The sequence below is a fragment of the Lactuca serriola genome, chromosome 4, assembly GCF_051521515.1.
Source record: "Lactuca serriola cultivar US96UC23 chromosome 4, Lser_US96UC23_V15, whole genome shotgun sequence".
NCBI classification, from domain to species: domain Eukaryota; kingdom Viridiplantae; phylum Streptophyta; class Magnoliopsida; order Asterales; family Asteraceae; genus Lactuca; species Lactuca serriola.
The window spans coordinates 129,918,072-129,938,244 of record NC_136411.1 but is presented as its reverse complement, the minus strand read 5'-3'; the positions used below and the strand labels follow the sequence as shown (position 1 = coordinate 129,938,244).

Genomic DNA, 20,173 nt, shown 5'->3' with positions numbered 1-20,173 from the left:
TGCTTGTTTGCTTGTCTTCTGATATAGATATCCAAGCTTTCGCTAATGTCGTTTCTTCTTTTTCGGTCCACCCTACTAACTTATTTTAGCATTTCATTTATTTTGTCTTCTTCTAGGTGGTGGTTGAGTTTCTTAGACCCTTTCGTCGTCGCTGTTGTCATTGTCGATGTTTGTAGGTTGGGTTTGAGAAATTAAGACTTGAGTTTGGGGTTGAGATGATTATGCTTGAAATTGTTAATGTTGAGAATGCTGTTGTTAAAAAGATTGGAATTAGGAATGATGAAATTGTTGTGGTATAGGTTGTTAGAAGTAGTTTGCGGCACATAAATGATTGGTGAATAAGAGTTGTTGAATTAAGGATGTTAACATATGCATATATCTAACAATACGTATTATTTGGGGGTGTTTGGAGTATTTTGATTTTGATCTATAAAATTTGATGCAAAATTTTAGAGTATACAAATGGATGTGTTTGTAGTGTGAAAAATGTGTAAAAGTGATAGTATTTATAGGTAAATATAGTTTGTTTTAAATTAAAAAAATTAATAATTTTTTTATTGCCAAATGATACATCAAACAGTCACATTTTTGTTCCACCAATCAAAATCCATCATCTTCGTCCGTGAAGCGCACCAAACAACAAGACACCTACATTCTTATGGGGCGGTGTTCACGTATAGACAAGATTGTCCATGTAGATGTTCATGCGTAAAAAACCTTCTATACCGGGTAGCCTAATAACAAGGTTGGGCACATAGGTCATTCCTAGTTATGTATACCTTACGCTCTCATCATTGTGCTCTCTTGCCTCCTAGGGTACAATTCTTAATTCAAAGTCTCATTTATGAAATTTACAAAAGTGTATTCCTGTTTACTTCTAAATAAAGCGACACACATAAGATGATGTGTACGGTTTGTACATACGGGACCTCGATTATTATTTAAGACAACAATAAAATTGTATATGTTATCAAGAGGCTCTTTGATAATTTATATTTTCAAAATAACGAAAAGGGCATCCTCCTCATTTTAAACACAAAATAAACATCATTAAATCATCTCTATTACAATCATCTTTCATTTATCTACACTCCTAGGATAAGTCATGTACTTCACCACTATATTAAAACAAAATTAGGATTCTTTTCTTTCTTCAAATATGCCACGAGTAACAAGACATTAATCACCATATCGTTTTGTTGAGAAACTTGTTTCTGTTGGGTTGCCTTTCCCTTACTCTTCTCCATGTAGAAGAAACCGGCTAAAGCGGCAATGGAAAAAGCAGAAAAGCAGACAGATGCAATATCAAGTGACGCATGGCGACCTGTGATTGCTTGGATCTTGAACAAATTCGTCTCTTTTTTATTATTTGTGGTCTGGCTAAAGGCTACCTCTTCATCGTGAGCATTGAAGGCATAGGCCCTCACAAAATATGTTCCAATAGGAATATCTCTCTCTACAGTCCATGTAAAGGAGTTGTTTGATGCAGTGTATAGCTTAGCCACAATCTTTACGAGACAAGTCTTGTCCTTTTTCATTTCGTCGACTGTTTTCCTCCATGAACGGTCCTTTTGGCTGATGGGTGCATAGCTAAGTTTCACTTTTATGGTCTTGTAGGCCGAGTCTGTGCCAACTTGGAATGTCCGGTTTAATCCCCATGTCACTGTAATATCTGCATCCCATGCCTTGAGAACTGTAAAACCGAATTCAATGATAATCAACAAAAAAATTTATTCATAAAAATGGTTTTGGAAAGAATGGAATTTGAATTGGAATATCAAGGACCATAATCTGTCATGTGTTCTTTAAAAGATTAGAATTAGACTTGTGATCAAACCTTGGCCCTGTGTAGGTGAAGCGGTGACTTCAAGAGTTCTCTGAAGGGAAGAGAAAGTAACACCATAACCAGTAGTTGCAAAGCAAGAGAGAAGAAGAGAAACAACCTTGAAACCAACAGGAGCCTCCATTGATGATGATGTTGTTTAACTTTTGAACCTCGATATGTTTGACGACCTTATTGAATGCAATTCACTTATGTTTGTACTTATGATCAAATGAATAGAAGATGTGCCAAGACTTCTCAATTAAGGTGCTATATATAGACGGAAAATTGTCTAGAAATAAACCAATTTTAAATCATGATAAAGAAAAAAAAACTCTTAATATAATAACAAAGAAAGTCAAATACAAACCACTTGCCTTATAGTATAAGATTTATTTTAATATGACAGCTGCGTGAATAGGTATAAGTTCATTCCCAAATTCTCATTTAGAATAACTCCTAACCATGTTCAAGGGATTAGTCTCTTTCCGTTTATGTTGGCTGTTCATTGACAGATGTAGCCAACAATAACTTATCATGCAATGCAGTGTACTTATATCCTTGAGACCCTCTCCTAAACTTGACATTCATCACTTTTTAGTCTTCAAATCATAGGTATATCCGTACATAATGTACATTTTTATCTAGGAACTCACATGCAGACTTTTTTATCTTTACATACTTATCTCTAACTTAAGAAATATATACCTTACAGTTAAGTAATTATTTTCAAAAGAATTATAACTCACCTGTTACTGAATCAAGACACCCTACAACATTTTCAAATGTTTGATTATATTATGTGTAATATGGTAAGATTTGGTAATTTGGAAGTAGATCGTGGCGTGTATGCCGTCTTCGGTATTTTTTCGTATGTTTTTATTACTGTTAAATACATGGATTCCATACAAATTTTCACAATTAGTAGGTATATGTCATTTACTTTGTGAATCATATATAGTGTAAATGACTCACAACATGCACTCTCTATGTTAATTAAATCAAACAATACATTGATCGATCGACACCTATGAGGAACAGGTATGTCACTACATTTATTTATTACTAATACAAGGTTCATGGTGCTATATTTGACTTTGGGTTGTATATATTGGAAAGATTATTTTTATAGTCGGTTAATTTATTTTTCATGTGAAAAATAGCTCTGATTGCGGCAATGATTATGACAACAGCAATAAACTTATACATGCATGCTAGCAAAAGGGCTTTCAATAATCCATTGTAATAATATTATATTATGAAACCTGCAAAGAGTCAACAATTATGAAATGTTGGTAACTCATACTAAAATCATCACCTATCTGCATACTCAATGTCTTGCCTTAGTATCAAATAAGCGATTCTTGATTAGTTAATTTACTCGATTGCTATCTCATTATATAGTATATACAATTATATAAAATATCTCAAAGATCATATAAGAAGTTGTATTTAGCACGGTTTAAATATTGAACCATGGGGTGCATGACGCCGACTCTGATACATGTAAGGTATACGTGGGGTTCAATATCATCTCTCTAAAAGTATCATTGTGGAGAAAAGGAAGACTTCATCATATATAGACACATATAAGATCATGTCGCACTGACATAGGATACAATAGCAAATACAACACAAACCCCAACATGTATTTTTAATGTTCATCATGTTATCAAGCCATCATTCGTAGGGTGATTGTATATCCGACTCACCTCTTATTCGTTTCTTTGGCTGCCGACTGCATTGCCACCTCACAACCCTTTGTTCCTGCTCCGATCATATTGTCTCCATATCGAAGATCACTGTTCTTGACTCCTCTTTGGTAAGGTTAAAGTGGTTTGATTTCTACGATCTCTCTATCTAGGGTAAGATTTCTTAGAACAAGTTTTTGTTTTGTTACTCTTAATTTTCATATTTCCTATCAACCTCATGACTAGTGACCTCCTCCAATGTTGTTCCTTCATCCCATCAACTTTTCTATAACTTAACCGATGTTTATTTTCAATTTAGTTTCATACAGTGATGGATGGTTCAAAGTACCAACTATAAAGTCAATTCTTTTGGACATATGTAAAGGTGAAAAGGTATCCAATAATATCAAAGGGAAATCAAAACCAGTCAAGGACAATGACGAGGATTAGTAATTCACTGGCGTCCGTCTCAAATCTTGGTTCTACAATACATGTGACCCTAATCTACTTCAAATTATTTCGAGTGCTAGTTGTATACCAAAGAACTTATGGGACAAACTAAATGAATTCTTGTTCAATAACAAGATGTTAAGGATGCTACAATTCTAAGATAAGTTCATAAACATCAAAAGGGCACTAATTCAATCACCAAAATTTTCTTTATCTCAAAATAACTTAGACGATTCTTTAATCGATGTAGATTCACCAATAAAAGAAGTTGAATTTTTTGAAAATACTTCTCCAACTACCTTTCTTGTGATACAATATTGTTAATGTCATAACAAATACTAAACCCTTCCCCGTATGTCTTGAAGCAAAATATATGCCTTTACAATATGAGTCTCGTGAAGAAAACATTAAACCTAGCTGTAACCCCACCTTATCCTCGAGTTATGCCCATTAATCCTACTCCCTTTAACATTGGTTAATTATAAAAATACGTAAAATAAAATTCGTTACAATTCTAAAAGTGATTCCAAAGGTGGGGGAGATCATCCTTGAGGTTCCACCACATTTACTCTTTAGCAAATCTTCAAATATGAATGAACAAGAATATGCGGGTGTAACGTCTTGATTTTTCAACAAAAAATTTCATTTTTATTATTCGAAAATATTAATTTACATCAAAATATTTATTACATTATGTAGAAACATGACTGTGAATGTGTGTATGTACAGTTGAACCTTGTCATTCTCACGAATTACTGAAAAAACATTTATAACAACGGGTTAAATGTTAGACTTAGTGAGTTTTCCCAATATACCATATACCACAATACACATACATGCATACAAATAATATGTGAATCTTAGACTTACGACCTACATGCCATTTTGTCTTCAACATGAGTCTAGGTGTACTTACGACCTACATGCCATTTCGTTAACACATTCAATGTGTACTTACGACCTGCATTCCATTTTTTAACACGTAGGCCTATAGGTTCCCGATCTCTTTGTCATTTCGCCATTATTCCCTAACTAATTCATAATAACTTATAAGCATATCAATAATTAAAGGAAATCAAATATGAGTAATTTCACCCCTGTTCATATGTAGCTGTACATCGATTTATATACAAGAATTGAGAACTGTAGAAGATATATTCTCTCCTGTATCTACGCTATATCTATTGATTAGATGTATTCAATGCTCACGTTTATATGACTAAGTCTATACTTATAAAACTATTGCTATTACCCCCCAGCAAGCTCAAGGACAGGATGAACTTGAAGCTTGGAACACAGAAATACAACTCTATCTTTGCCCAGAGGTTTTGTGAATATATCAGCCACTTGGTCAACAGACGATACATGGCAGATTTGAAGTTGTCTGGCTTCTACTTGCTCTTGAATGAAGTGAAAATCCAAAGCGATGTGTTTGGAACGTGTACTAATAACCGGATTTTTTTTTCATGAATATAGCTCCCACATTATCACATAACAAGATCGGTGAAACGGTGATAGGAGCATGGAGATCACTAACGAGTTGTTTCAACCTCAAAAGTTCTGTAGTGGTGTAGGCTAAAGATCAATACCCATCTTCGGTGCATGAGCGGGCAACAACTTTTTGCTTTTGGGAGGTCCAACTAATCAGATTTGATCCATGAAAGACTGCAAATCCATACTGAGAACGACTATCATCAGGATCAGAATTCCACCCAGAATCTGAAAAAGCATGTAAACCTTTAGCTTTGGTGGGTGTGAAGTGTAGACCATGATTTAGTGTTCCTTTGAGATACCTCAAAATCCGTTTTACCGCTTGCCAATGTCTGGTCTTGTAATCGTGACATATTGAAGATATCCTACAATTTGTCAATACAACTTTGGATCTGAAAATGGATCACCATGTTTGATGAGTCTTGTATATGATTCTACTGGAGTGGTCATGGGTGATGCTCAGGACATATTGCTTCTATTAAGAATGTCAGTTATGTAAGCTTGTTGAGATAGCATGAGACCGGTGTTGGATCTTTGGATTTGAAAACCAAGGAAAAATTTAGATTTCCTAGATCTTTGAGAGAGAATTTTTGTTGTAATGTAGTAATGAACTTTTGAAGATGAGTCTCATTGGAACATGTCACAATTAGATCATCAACATATACCAGAACATAGATAGTGACCGTAGATGTAATGTGAACAAATAATGAAGTGTCAGATTGACAAGCACGAAAACCATTCGATACAAGATATGTTTTTAACTTTGTGAACCAGGCTCTTGGAGACTATTTGAGTCTATACAGTGCTTTATGCAGTTTACATACATAATGAGGCCGAGTTTTGTCTTCAAACCCTTTTGGTTGCTTCATATAAACTGCTTCCGACAAATCATCATTAAGAAATGCATTATTAATGTATAATTGTCGAATAGACCAACCTTTTGAGAGAGCAATGGAGAGGACCAATTGAATTGTGGCTGGTTTGATTATAGGACTAAATGTATCAAAATAGTCAACTCCTTCTTCTTGAGTAAATCCTTGAGCTACCAGTCGGGCTTTATGCCTTTCAATCGTGCCATCGGCTCGTTTCTTCACCCTATAAATCCATTTACAACCAACAATATTAGTGTTAGTGGGACAGACAACTAGGGACCACATGTTATTTTTCATGAGAGCATCATATTCTGCTTTCATCGCATCTTGCCAACATTTGTGCTTAACAGCTTGAGAGAAGAGACGTGGTTCAGTATCAGATAATTAAGAAAGAACCGTACAAAAGGATTTTGGTTTAAGAGAGTTAGTACGAGCCCTTGTGACCATCAGATGTTGTGATGTATCCGAGGGATGAAAAATAGAGGTAGGATATTGTGTGGCGTAGATGCTCCTGTTCAAGTCTGGATTCTTCCTGTAATAGAAAACCTGCAAGATCATCAATAGTGAGATTTTCCGTCTTCATCATGAAGGCGGTGATAAATGGTCCATAGGACGAGTCAAGGCCACCGAGTATGTATCTAATGAGATCTTCATCATCAACCGGACGAAGATTTTCAGTCAAAGAATCAAAAATTGATCTCTTTTTTTCAATATACTCAATCATATTCATAGACCCTTTTTGAAGAGTTTGTAATTGATTCTTGAGCTGCATTCGATTTGCCCTAGTTTGAGATTGAAGAGCAATTAGGGCATGAGAATTATCTGACATTGTGGATTTTAGCCATAGAAGTACAAATCGATCTCTTTTCTTCCAGACTGTGTATTCTGGATTTGGAGCGGTGGTGGTAGGAACAGCTGCAACAGCAGGTGATGTGGCCGTAGCCGGGATGGCGACAACAACAGGTACGTCAATTGTTTCAGATGGTGGTCTAGGGTTAAGAACGTAATCGTCCAAATCAAAGGCTTCAAGTGCCGAAATGATTGTTGTGCGCCATAGAGGATAGTTGGATCGATCAAGTTTAACAGTAATAGAAGATTTTTGAAAGTTTAGATTGGAGGCAGTAGTGGTAGCTAAGTTGAGGAGATTTGGTGAACCTAACACCACTAGAAATTGAGCTCTAATACCATAAAGGAAATCAGATAGGAGTAATTTCACCCCTGTTCATATGTAGCTGTACATCGATTTACATACAAGAATTGAGAACCGTAGAAGAGATATTCTCTCTTGTATCTACGCTATATCTATTGACTGGAAGTATTCAATGCTCACATTTATATGACTAAGTCTATACTTATAAAACTATTGCTATTAATAATCATGCATATATATACTACATATTCGACTTTACAAGCACATAGAAAACTATAATATGGGCTCTACACTGTTGGTTCCTATATCCTAACATACACGGATATATACTCTCTTCTAATAAAACAGTACCTAAAATGCCTCGTGGCATTCCCTTAGCACCTCCGGCTTTTTTTCCCGCTTAAAACATGAAACTGAATTTCCGAGTTTTCCCTTCCATTCAAATGCATTTACTGTCTTCCTTTATTTTCTGGAAATTTCAATTTTCAATTTTGAAATTGTCCATATATATCTGCAAAAAATCTGCAAAAAATCTGAAAAAAAAATATGTTATACATATATGTCATTACGATTATGATTTTACTTAATCCCAAAAAATCAGGCCAATCAATTTGAATTACATTTAATAACAATAAAATAATTAAATATGATATGTTCCTAATTTAAACATTTATACATTCCTAAATTACCAATAGTTTCTATCTCATATATATATATATATATATATATATATATATATATATATATATATATATATATATATATATATATATATATATATAAACAAGGTTTAGACTTCCCATTCGTATATACATGTATACGTTTACATTCTTCATCTTTCAGTTCGATATCAGAGATTCATCATCAGGTTTGTTGTTCTACATTCTATTTCTTCCTATAATAGTTGACATATAAAAGTATGCATTCTCTTCTTCCTGTTACCTCTTCTTCATATGTCAATTTCTTATGTTTTGTTTATGTTTTCATTCTCTCTATTCTTATGGAGCTCCAATATACGTTTCTTCATCCCTGCATCATATACAACAGAAAACAGAACACCAAGTTATTTTTCTTTGTACTTAGATTAATCATTCCCTGTGTATTTTATATGTAATTTGTTCATCTTCTATTTCTCAATCCAAAACAAAAATATGCTTAATGTATGTTAGTGTATGCGTGTTGTGTGTGTTTATATTGTGTTGTCTTTCAAACTATTTTATAGAAAAACAAAAAATAGACAACAAACTGTGTTTCATATAAAGAAAATAGTATTGTACTTTTAGAAAAAACTAATTTCTTAACTTTTTCCTATTAAACCATTTTACTTTGAATGATCATTCTTGAAAATAAATGGAAAATAGTTCAAAAGTTTATGTATTATCATTGTTTGACAAATGAAAATAGGAGTTCACTAAACAATAGAAGATGATCCATCATGCCTCTGTACACTCTGGTGACTGAAGATGTTGTGATAAAAAAATATCTACCAATATCTTCAAAGAATCCTAAATTACCCCTATCTGTCAATATAAAAAAATCTTCGATCATTCTGGATCTGGAGAACCACCAGGAACCAGCTGCATTGGGACAATGAGGGACCCAAATAGGGGTAAAAAGGAGATTTTTTTTACAGCAGATTTATGTTACAGTTAAACAAAAATCAAGAAGCATGAAAATGAAACTTACAATTGCTATGTTATTTCCATTGAGCAAAATCTGATCAAGCTTTGTAATCCTACGTGCTTCAGGTGTTATTTCACTACAATACAAAAAAGGAGCAAAATAAAGATAAACACCTGTGATGAATAATCATAAACATTAATACGTCAGAGGGGTTAGGACTAAGTCATAGACTTCTAAAGTGTGATATCACTCAGTAGTAAGAGGTATATCAAAACAGAATGGTAGGAGAATACATAAGGTTTAACAAGTTTATTAACCGAGTCAATATGAACAAAGATTTCCACATTTAATCTATCATAAAATAAAAGGGAAAACTTTGAAAAATAATATGATTATGTATAGCAAATTAGCAATGGCCGCATCAAACAGATTCAAAAAAAGTTCACTTTATAAGGATCAATGTTAATAGCTATTTTGAAGAAAAAAACTATATTTTTCATCTACTATCAGCCTTACAATTAATTATAAAGGTAAACAATAAACAATTTACATAAAATTTTGGCAATATGAGTATTTAAAATATGTTAAACTGTTTTATCCCAAAAAAAATTATTTTAATTAATCTTTTTTATGAAAGTATTTAATTATTGGAGTTGAATTTCTTGGAAAATCAACCGCCATAGCCAGCACTGTTAAGAAATAATTAGTAATTTTCTGTAATCAAGCAGGTAAAACAGAGTCGCATGTTGAAACAGAAGAGTGTAATCATCGGCTGATTTTTTCAAAATTAGATATCAAGCCATCTAGAAAGAAATTGTAAGTCTGTAACCATATAGTTTTAAAGGGAAGCTTACTGAATACATTGCTAATTAGTAAATAATCAAGGGGTTAAGTGATAATACCTTAAATAATGGTATTTAAAAACATTTTTCTCCATAGGTACTGAAATGGAATAATACAAAAGAATAAATTATCTTTTTCCCACAAAGTTCTTAATTACTTTATACATTTTGTTTAATCAAAATGGAATTTAATGATTTATATTAGTAAGTTAAACTTTATACCAACATAGGAGTGTAATGATTCATATTATTAACTTAAACCTTATACCTGCACCATACGATTTTTCATAAGACTTTCATGTTCTAACAGGACTTTCATCAAACAACTTATATGCATAATTCAAAATAAGAAAAAAAGTTATCTTCACAAAGAAAATATTACCATGGATCCCATGTTTTATAAAGAAGTGTAGACCTTTCCAAACACCTACAACAATAGAAATTGATACATAAATAAACAACAACAAACAACTTTGTATATTACGACCTACAAAATTTGATTGAGAAAACATGTGTTAGATTATAATAGTTGTTACCTAAGAAATGGTGAGATGAACTAATTTCCATTCCAGGTTTCCGTCTTCTACATTGTCATTTCCCAGTTCACCTTCGGTGTGAGAGAAAACCCTATGTAACCCCAAATGAATTTATTCTTACAAAATAAAACACCGTTGTTGATTCCAAATTGACATAAAACGAACCTATAATTGTAAGAACCTTTACTAAACAAAAGTCAAAAAAATTGAATCAATTAACCTGTAATTTCGAAAATCAGTGTCATGCCTTTGGGGATTCATCAACTACCGATGAAAGCAAAAGTTGAATCGCCTCCTCAGAAACGACAGACAGAGAAATAGAAAAAAGCCACATCAATGACGACGGAAAAGGCAGACCAACGACATCGACTTTATTGTAGAACCTATGTGAGAGTAGAAGAGATGTTGGATTTGTCTACTATTGTAACGCCTGTGTTTCCGGGCTTGCCATTTTTAGCAATATAATAGTCTAGGTTAACCTTTGTAACCCGTTTTGAAATAATAAGAGTGTATTATTTGAGTATTATGTGTTTTGTGCTTAATTGCTTAATTATGTGGTTTGATTAATTAAGAATAAAAATAAGCATCAAAATTTAAGTGTAAAATAAACTTAATATCTTTGGTTAATGTTGTAGTAGTTGAAACGAGGTTTCCGAATATATATAGAACGCCCAAATCTGACTTCGTATGAAGAAGTTATTATTTATCGAAGTTTTGGCTTAGCGGTATGCAGCCTGAAATACTCGATTTGAGATCGAGCGGTTTTTAGCCGAAGCAATCTAAACGAGGATCGAAGGTCTCATTGTTGGTATCGAAGCGATAAAAAGTTAGGCGAGAACGGACGTCAAACGAAGAAGTTATGAATTTATAACGAAGTTTTTCTGTCGCAGCTTATTAAAAATAAATAATAAAAATAAAGTCAAAATTAGCCGACGGAGTCTAAATGAAAGTTGTAGAGCGTAGTCTCACCTTCGCGTGGATATAAAGAACGTCGAAAACGGAGTTCGTATGAAGAAGATATGAATTTCCGAAATTTATTAAATATTTTGTATTTAATTTTTAATTGGAAAATCCGGCATTATTCGAAGGGGAGTCAGCGATCCGATCCGAAGTACGCCCCGCGTACTCGTGTACGCCCCGCATACACCGAAGATGTCGACATTCGCACTCGAGTCTTCAGATGACGCATGCAGTGACGTTTCGGAAGCAGTACGCCCCGCGTACTCCGAGGCTCCAGCCTCCTATAAATAGGATGCGAGGGCAGCCGACTCTTTTGCTATTTTTCTCTATTCTCTCTCCCGTTTTACCTCGATTTGCGTGCCAGAAATACCCTGAAGCCCCGGTAATATTCTCGAGCCCCGAAGCAAGTCCCGAGATCCCGAAGATCCCGAGAAGTGCGGTTCCCGAGCCGAAGCTCTGCCCGCGAGAAGTTCGATTTTTGTAGAGATCTTCCAGATCTGCTGACGATTACTACTTCTGCAAGTCGTAGTGCTGTCTGATCATCTTATGATCAAGTGAGTGTATACTACATTTCATAAACACGATAATAATACAAGTATGGTTCGAGTGTATTAAGTATATTGTTGTTTATATGTGTGAGTGCGTAGTTACTTTCTTCTAACGCATGATTATGAAGTATTTTATACGAAATACGTGTTATGTGTATAATTTGTTGTTATGTGTGTGAATGTATATTCACCCTCTTCCATCTCATAGATCCGAATTGCTTTCTATGAAATACGTGTTATGTGGGTATGTCTCATCTGTTATGTGGAATATATATTGAATGAAAATGCTATACAGGTTTTAAACTATGTATGAAAATATATATATTTATATCTACTAATATGTTGGGTAGAACATGGGTAGATAGTTGGTGTGAAATAAACAGATGAGAGGCCTCGATGTTGTTGTTGTTGTTGATCTAGTTATTCAGCGGAGTATGGATAACGACCACGGACTCTTTCTAGACAGTCCAGTGGAACGCTAGCAGATTCATAACCTGTAGGTGTTGTGAACGATGTGTTCACCGGTGTACTCTATCCCCCTCATGGTTGCCTTTAGGATATCTATTGTTGAGGAAACCCCTTAGCAGTGATGTCCGTCCCGATGAAAATCCTAGATTAGGTCCCTTGAGATAGATGTTGTTTTAGGGACGTAAAGTGAGGATAACGGGAATGGGTAATCGGGATAGTGATTGGTTGGTGTAATTAAATATAACTTATTTATTGTGGGTTGAAAACCCTATATGCTCACCAGGCTCCCAAGCCTGACCCACTCAGTTTTAATTGTATTACAGGTAGTGGCGCGAGGGCATAAGATGGTTGAATCACCAAGTTGTTTTGTTTACAAGTCTGTATATGTATATATTTGTTGAATGACTTGTAATGTTATCGTTTATGCTTTATGGTCTGTATCGGAACATGACATCTCGAGTTTTGATTATATAATGAAAATGCATCTCTTGATGAAATGCTTTGATATATATTATTTTATCATGTTTTGTTTTGGGAACAAATTCCGCAACTCTTTCAAATCAAAAGGATTTACTCTGAAATTATTTAAAAACATAAATGAAAATCGGTCTTTTCTGGCCGTGATTTTGGGGATGTCACAACTATGAACGACTTCCTGCTTCCTTTTGACACACCTTCTCCCCCTTTTCTTTTCTCTTCTTTTGTTGTGTTTTATCTTTTTAGAAGATATAATTGCAACATTAATTTCCTTGACATTTATCTATATTCAAATTTTGATATGTTTTTTTAAGTGATTATTATAACTCAATCGAATATATCTCATCTTTAGGGTTAATTATCAATTTAATGTAATAACGTCTTAACCACTTCTTTAAATCAAACTATTTTTATCATTAACAAAATCATAATTATAAAGACATTTACAAGAAATACACAAACATTCTTTATCTTTCTTTTCCTTTTCTTATGTTTATCATTTCTAGAATATAAAATTACAAAATGTTGTATATCTTTGTTAGAATATAAAATTATAAAATATCCCCTAAACTATATTAGTAATTCTTACCAAGACTTGCAATATCTTTGATTAACAATCATAATACAATTTACGACTTACAATTATTAATAGTATTTTTTTTAACCTGTGGATTCCACGGGTTTTAACCTAGTACTAGAATACATAATATATTGAGATGAACTCACATGGACAGTTGCTTCGAAGATTAATAGATATCCGGACGTTCCCACTGACGAGCAACAAACCTAACGAGTATTAACATATAGTACTAGAAACTATTAGATCTAATGGAAATTTGGCAACGTAGGCTAGACCTATCACTAATCCCAATTAATACCGACAATTCTATCAAGTAAGGATTAGCCAGAAAGGATAGTTGGGAGGCAGGATCATTACAACATATAACTTTTCTGAAATCCAACAACCAAACTAACGTGACCATTCTAGACACATCTCTCGTAAGTAGATAAATCAATATTTTGACTTGTAATTATAGATAAATTTTATTTATAGGTCCATAATAACGACTTATGACTAAAAATATAAGTTAAACTGAAATCGAAAGAGTGTAGCTTAACATATCTAGTTACTGTATTAAAACAATAGAATACATTGCAAACTCTAACAAACATTTTCATAATTTTGCAAGCACAACTGAAATTCCCGGTGAGTTACTCATTTTTGTTGGCGAATCTACCGAAATCAAACATTTTTAGATAATTTAGATTAATACAATGCTTAAATCCCGGTCAGAAGGTGCACAACGCACACTAGTAACCATCAATAAAGTCATCAAGTTGTAATGAAAGAAAGACGTAAGTGTAACTTGACATCCATTTTTAAAACAACGGAAACAAAATATTCCTTCCCATTTTAAACAAGAAAAAACATGATTAGTCGATCTCTATTACAACCATCTTATATTTATCTTCACTCCCCATGATAAGTCATGTAGTTCATCACCATAGTAAAAACAAAAATACAATTTTTTTTTAACAGTATTGAAACATGAGACGCGTTATAACTAGAAATTAATCCACATACCGTTATGTTGATAAACTCATTTCTGTTGGGCTGCCTTTCCTTTACTCTTCTCCATGTAGAAGAAACCGGCTAAAGCAACAATGGAAAAAGCAGAAAAGCAGACAGATGCAATATCAAGTGATGCATGGCGACCTGTGATTGCTTGGATCTTGAACAAATTCGTCTCTTTTTTATCATTTGTGGTCTGGCCAAAGGCAACCTCTTCATCGTGAGAATTGAAGGCATAGGCCCTCACAAAATAAGTTCCAGTAGGAATATCTCTCTCTACAGTCCATGTAAAGGAGTTGTTCGATGCGCTGTATGGCTTAGCCACAATCTTTACGAGACAAGTCTTGTCCTTTTTCATTTCGTCGACTGTTTTCCTCCATGAACGGTCCTTTTGACTGATGGGTGCATAGCATAGTTTCACTTTTACGGTCTTGTAGGCCGAGTCTGTCCCAGCTTGGAATGTCCGGTTTAATCCCCATGTCACTGTAATATTTGCATCCCCTGCCTTGAGAACTGTAAAACCCAATTCAATGATATTTAATCAACAAAAAAATTTATTCATAAAAATGGTTTTGAAAGGAATGGAATTTGAATTGGAATATGAAGGAATCATAATATGCGTGTCATGTGTTCTTTAAGATTAAACTCAGACTTGTGGTCAAACCTTGGTCCTGTGTTGGTGAAGCAGTGACTTCAAGAGTCCTCTGAAGGGAAGAGAAGGTAACACCATAGCAAGTAGTTGCAAAGCAAGAAAGAAGAAGAGAAACAACCAGGAAACCAACAGGAGCCTCCATTGATGATGATGTGGTTTGACTTTTAAACCTCGATATATGTGACGATCTTATTGAAAGCAAATCACTTATGTTTGTACTGATGATCGAACAGATGATAAGAAGATGTGCCAAGTCTTCGCGTTTAAGGTGCTATATATAGAGCGCAAGTTGTCTAGATATAACCAATTTTAAATCATGATAAAAAATACCCACTTTATATAATAACAAAAAAAGTCAAATACAAACCACCACTTGCCTTATAGGAGTTGTACAATTAGATTTATTTTAATATATGACAGCCGCGTTAATAGGTATTAGTTATTTTCTCTATTTCTCAGTTAGAATAACTCCTGACCATGAGCAAGAGATCTATTTCTTTTGGTTTATGGTGGCTGTTCATTGACAGATGAAGCCAAGATTAACTTATCATACAATGCACTATACTTATATACTTATATACTTATATACAATGCACTATACGTATTCTTCGAAACTTAGCTATATCCGTACATTTTTATCCATCCAGGACCTCCCATGTTGACTTTTTTGTCTTTACATATTTATCTCTAACTTAAGAAATATATATATATATATATATATATATATATATATATATATATATATTACAGTTGATTAATTATTCTCAACAGAAATATTCCTAAGCTGCTACTGAATCACGACACCCTACAACAGTTTCAAATGTTTGATTATATTATGTGCAATATTGTAAGGGTTAATCCTTAAAGGTAATTTGGAAGTAGATAGTGACGTGAATGCAATCTTTCATTTAGCAGTCTAACTATATATATAGTAACTCATGGAATATCACATAATCAGATCTGTGTCCAAATAATAACTTTGGTAGATTTTCTTATGTTTTTACGACTGTTAAGTAGATGAATATGTTACCATGTTAATTTTGTCAATTAATTAGTAGGTATATATATGTCATATATTTTGTCAATTATATGTAGTGTACCTCAATGACTCATCGGCATGCACTCTATATGTTACTTAAATCAGGCAATACATTGACCGACACCTCTAAATTAAAGTTATGTCACTACATTTATTTATTACTAGCAGATTCAAGGTTCACTGTGTTATATTTGACTTTGGCGTGTAGATATTGGAAAGATTATATTGCATAGTGGGTTAATCTATTTTACATGTAAAATTAATATAGCTCTGATTGTTGCAATGATTTATGACAACAACGATAAACTTATACATGTTAGTAAGATGGCTTTCAATAATCATTTGTTTTGTTGGAACCTGAAAAGAGTCAATTGTCATTGCAATTGAGTGCATTGCCGCCTCAACAACCCTTTGTTGCTGCTCCGATCACCTTGTCTCCATATCAGTCGTTATCACTACAACAATAACAGCCTATGGCGACAACATTTATCCCGACGACACGTGTCGTCGCCACAAGTTTACCTATACCGACGACTAGTTGTCGCCATAGCTTTTGAAAACTTTGACTAAATTAATTTGACCCAGACCTCTGTTCCGACGACTTGCCGTCGGGACAAGTCTGGCGGGAATGACAAAAAAATGCGCGTTATCCTGAAAATCTATGCCGACGACATGTTGTCAGTATAGGTATAAAAACATATATTTTCCATTTATTTTTATTTCATGTGCAAGAAAATCAAAACGACGTAGTTTTTTTTTATGCTATGCCGACGACTAGTCATCGCTATGACACGTGGCGATCCGCGTGAAAGGGCTATGCCGACGACTAGTCATCGCCACAGGTATTTAATTTTTAATTATTTTTTTGTTTCAGCAAAAGTCGAAACGGTATCGTTTGATAGCCCTATACCGACGACATGTCGTCGGCATAGGGGTTTACCCCTAAACAATACACAGAGGGAGCTCATTTGCACAACGACGCAACCATTCACTTTCTATCCGACGAAATTGCGATTCCAGCTCCAATAACCGGCGATTAACCCAGGTAAGTGGTTTTCTACTCCTGTTTCTTTTGTTATTGATGTGTGGTATTGATTTTCACCCTCAATTTGTTTTTTTTTTTTTTTTTTTTTTTTTTTTTTTTTTTTTTGTGTTTGGAACTTTTCACCGGTGGTTGTGGTGCTTTCCGTCTTCCACTGCCTAAAGCTTCCCCATCACGGTGGTGTTTAGAATTTGGGCTTATCTGCTTCACCACTCTTCCTATGTTATTGTAGGTAACGAACATATATCGATTTGGGTGTTTTTTTTCCTGATTTTGTTTATTTCAGGTGACCACCAGCCACCACCATTGATTTTGACACACTAAGCCCGTCCATCACAGCAAGAAAACGAAATACAGGTTAGCTTTTTTTATTTTATTTTATTATTTTTTTTTTGAAATTGAAATTGTCTATATGCATAAGTTTTCATGAAATTAAAATTGAAATTGATCCTCTTTCGATTATAGAACTGTTTTGCTTGGTTGGTATATGTGTGATTGTGTTGTTTGTTTGTTATATGTGTGATTGTTGTTTTTTGTTTGGAATATGTATATTGTTTGTTGGTTTGGTATATGATATTTCTTTGTTTGTTTTGGTTTATATGAAATTGAAATTGTATGAAAATGGAATTTGTTTAGGTACATATGAAATTGTGGTTAAAATATTACATGAAAGTCAAATGTGTTTAGGTTCATATGAAATTGAAATCGTATGATGGTGAAATATGTATGATTGTAAAAGTACAATGTTGTAATTGTTTAGTTTATTAGCTTAAGTGAATAAAAAGTACAATGTTGTAATTGAAAAAAATATATGTATATATACTATAAATACAATCTAATGACGATAGATAAGAGGTTTTTTTTTCTTCTGTAATTGAAAAAAAATAAAATGTGTATATATTAAAAGTACAATGCTGTAATTGAAAAAAAACAAAATAATATTAGATATATTAAAGTTTATAATATTTGTTAAACAGATGACATAAATTGCGAGGGGACATGGAGGAGACGGTGGGGATAGACCACCACACGGGGTCACACGCGGTGTACCATCGGGTTGCCAATCTTGTAAGTTACATGAACTTTTTAAGTATTAGATATATTAAAGTTCTAAATTTCTAAATTTTCAATTCTATATGTAAATGTAGCACAAGTAAAGAATGTGAATGTGAAGAAGCGTGGCAAAGGGAGAAACTTAAATTTGTACGATGAGTATGAAAACAACAAGTGTAAGCCTTTGGATTTGAATGTTGATATCTCCGGGCGGACGTTCCGATTTGTGGGGGACAACGGGCAAATGTTTGTCAAACTGATCTCAAATCTGGTGGGGTCAAAGGTAGCGTAGCATTATCATACTCGGCGTTGTGTTCCTATTGATTAGAAAAATGATTTATATCCCGAGCTAGAGGTAAGTATACAATATATTTTATATGTATTGAATTTTACACTTATTAAATATTTTTTTACTAATCAAATATGTTTTCCTTTTGCAGACTTATTTTGATATTAATAGGTACCGGGGCACAAACTTGTGGGAACCCCTTCGAGCGGATATCCAAGCAGACATGCAAAGAGCTTATCGAGACCGCAAGCATGATATGAAAAACCATTTTGATAGAGTTAGTGGATATCATGATGTGGAAAGGGCAAGAAGATGTCCACCGACTGATTGGTCCGCCGAAGCTTGGAACAAAATGATTGATTTGTTAATTTTGACCGATGAATACAAACGCACGTCGGACAAAAATAAAATTTATAGGTTGAAACTTCCGCACACAAGTGCTCACAGATGTAGACCCTATGCTCAATGACGTTATTTAGAGGTAATAAATTATTATAGTATTAGTTAAAAGTGTTATTAAAATTTGTATAAATATATTTATTGATTTCACTTATTATAGGAAAAAAATGGGAATGAAGCCGCAACATATTGAGGGTTGGAGACAAATGCGCTACAAAGAAGGTTCGGGTTGGTGTACAAGTCGAGCACAAGAAGATTGGGTAAGTGATAAACGAAATGAATGTGTTGTTTAAATATATTATTATTATTATTAATTATAGTTTTTTGTTTAAGGAATATTATTATTATTATTTTAATGTTTAAGTTTAGTTGTTTGTTTTAATTAACGTATGTTTATTGTTTTCTTTATTTTAAGAAAAAATTCAAGAAGAATATGAGAAAATGCAAAGCGAGGTTGGGGAAGGCGGAATAGTAGACGAGGAAGAATGTTTAGAACGTGCCCTTGGGACGAGATGCGGGCATGCTCGCGGGGTGGGTAGGAGACCAACCGCCAACTTCGGTTTAATTCCAAATGAACGATGTTCCACTTCAAAATTGTCCCAATCTCAACCCCAATCTCAATCCCAATTTGATGCACAACAAATGCAAGAATACTTGCAACAATATAATGCATCATTGACCGCATGTATTCCGGGCTTCCAACTACCTCCATTTTATAACTTTCTATTCAACTCTAACACACAAGCAAATACTTCTCAACAAGTTGCCGAAAGGATGGAAGAAGAAGGAGAAGGAGAAGGAGAAGAAGAAGGAGAAGAAGAAGAAGAAGAAGAAGAAGAAGGATATGATTATGATAATGATGTTTGATGTTTTTTTAGTGATTTGAACAATGTTAGTTAACTACTAAACTTCTATTTGAACTTGAATTTGATGTTTTGAATTTGAACAATGGTCAATGGTACTTAGTTAATGCATTATAATTGATATATGTTGGAATGTGTTTTGGATTTGTTAAAAATGTAGAAATGGTAATGTACTAAATTTGTAAAACTGAAAAAAAAACAAACAATTCCTATCCCGACGACAAGTCGTCGCTATAGGTATGTCATTGGCTCCTATTAAAAGCCTATAGCGACAACTAGTCATCATAATAGATTAACCCTGTGGTGACGACAAGTCGTCACTATAGGTGTGCC

At 33.8% G+C, this 20,173-nt stretch overlaps 1 protein-coding gene and 1 pseudogene across 1 annotated transcript; both read right to left on the bottom strand.

The window, feature by feature from the left end:
* Nucleotides 1-1,118: 1,118 nt before the first annotated feature.
* Nucleotides 1,119-1,967, bottom strand: LOC145098809 (high-affinity nitrate transporter 3.1 pseudogene; annotated as a pseudogene).
* A 12,340-nt stretch (nucleotides 1,968-14,307) lies between these two features.
* On the bottom strand, nucleotides 14,308-15,416 carry LOC145102553 (high-affinity nitrate transporter 3.1-like). Its single transcript, XM_079039973.1, has 2 exons — nucleotides 15,168-15,416; nucleotides 14,308-15,016 (listed from the first exon to the last, which is right to left on the bottom strand). Exons 1-2 carry the CDS (start codon nucleotides 15,295-15,297, stop codon nucleotides 14,532-14,534), a joined length of 615 nt encoding a protein of 204 aa, XP_078896099.1. The 5' UTR covers nucleotides 15,298-15,416; the 3' UTR covers nucleotides 14,308-14,531.
* Nucleotides 15,417-20,173: the final 4,757 nt, after the last annotated feature.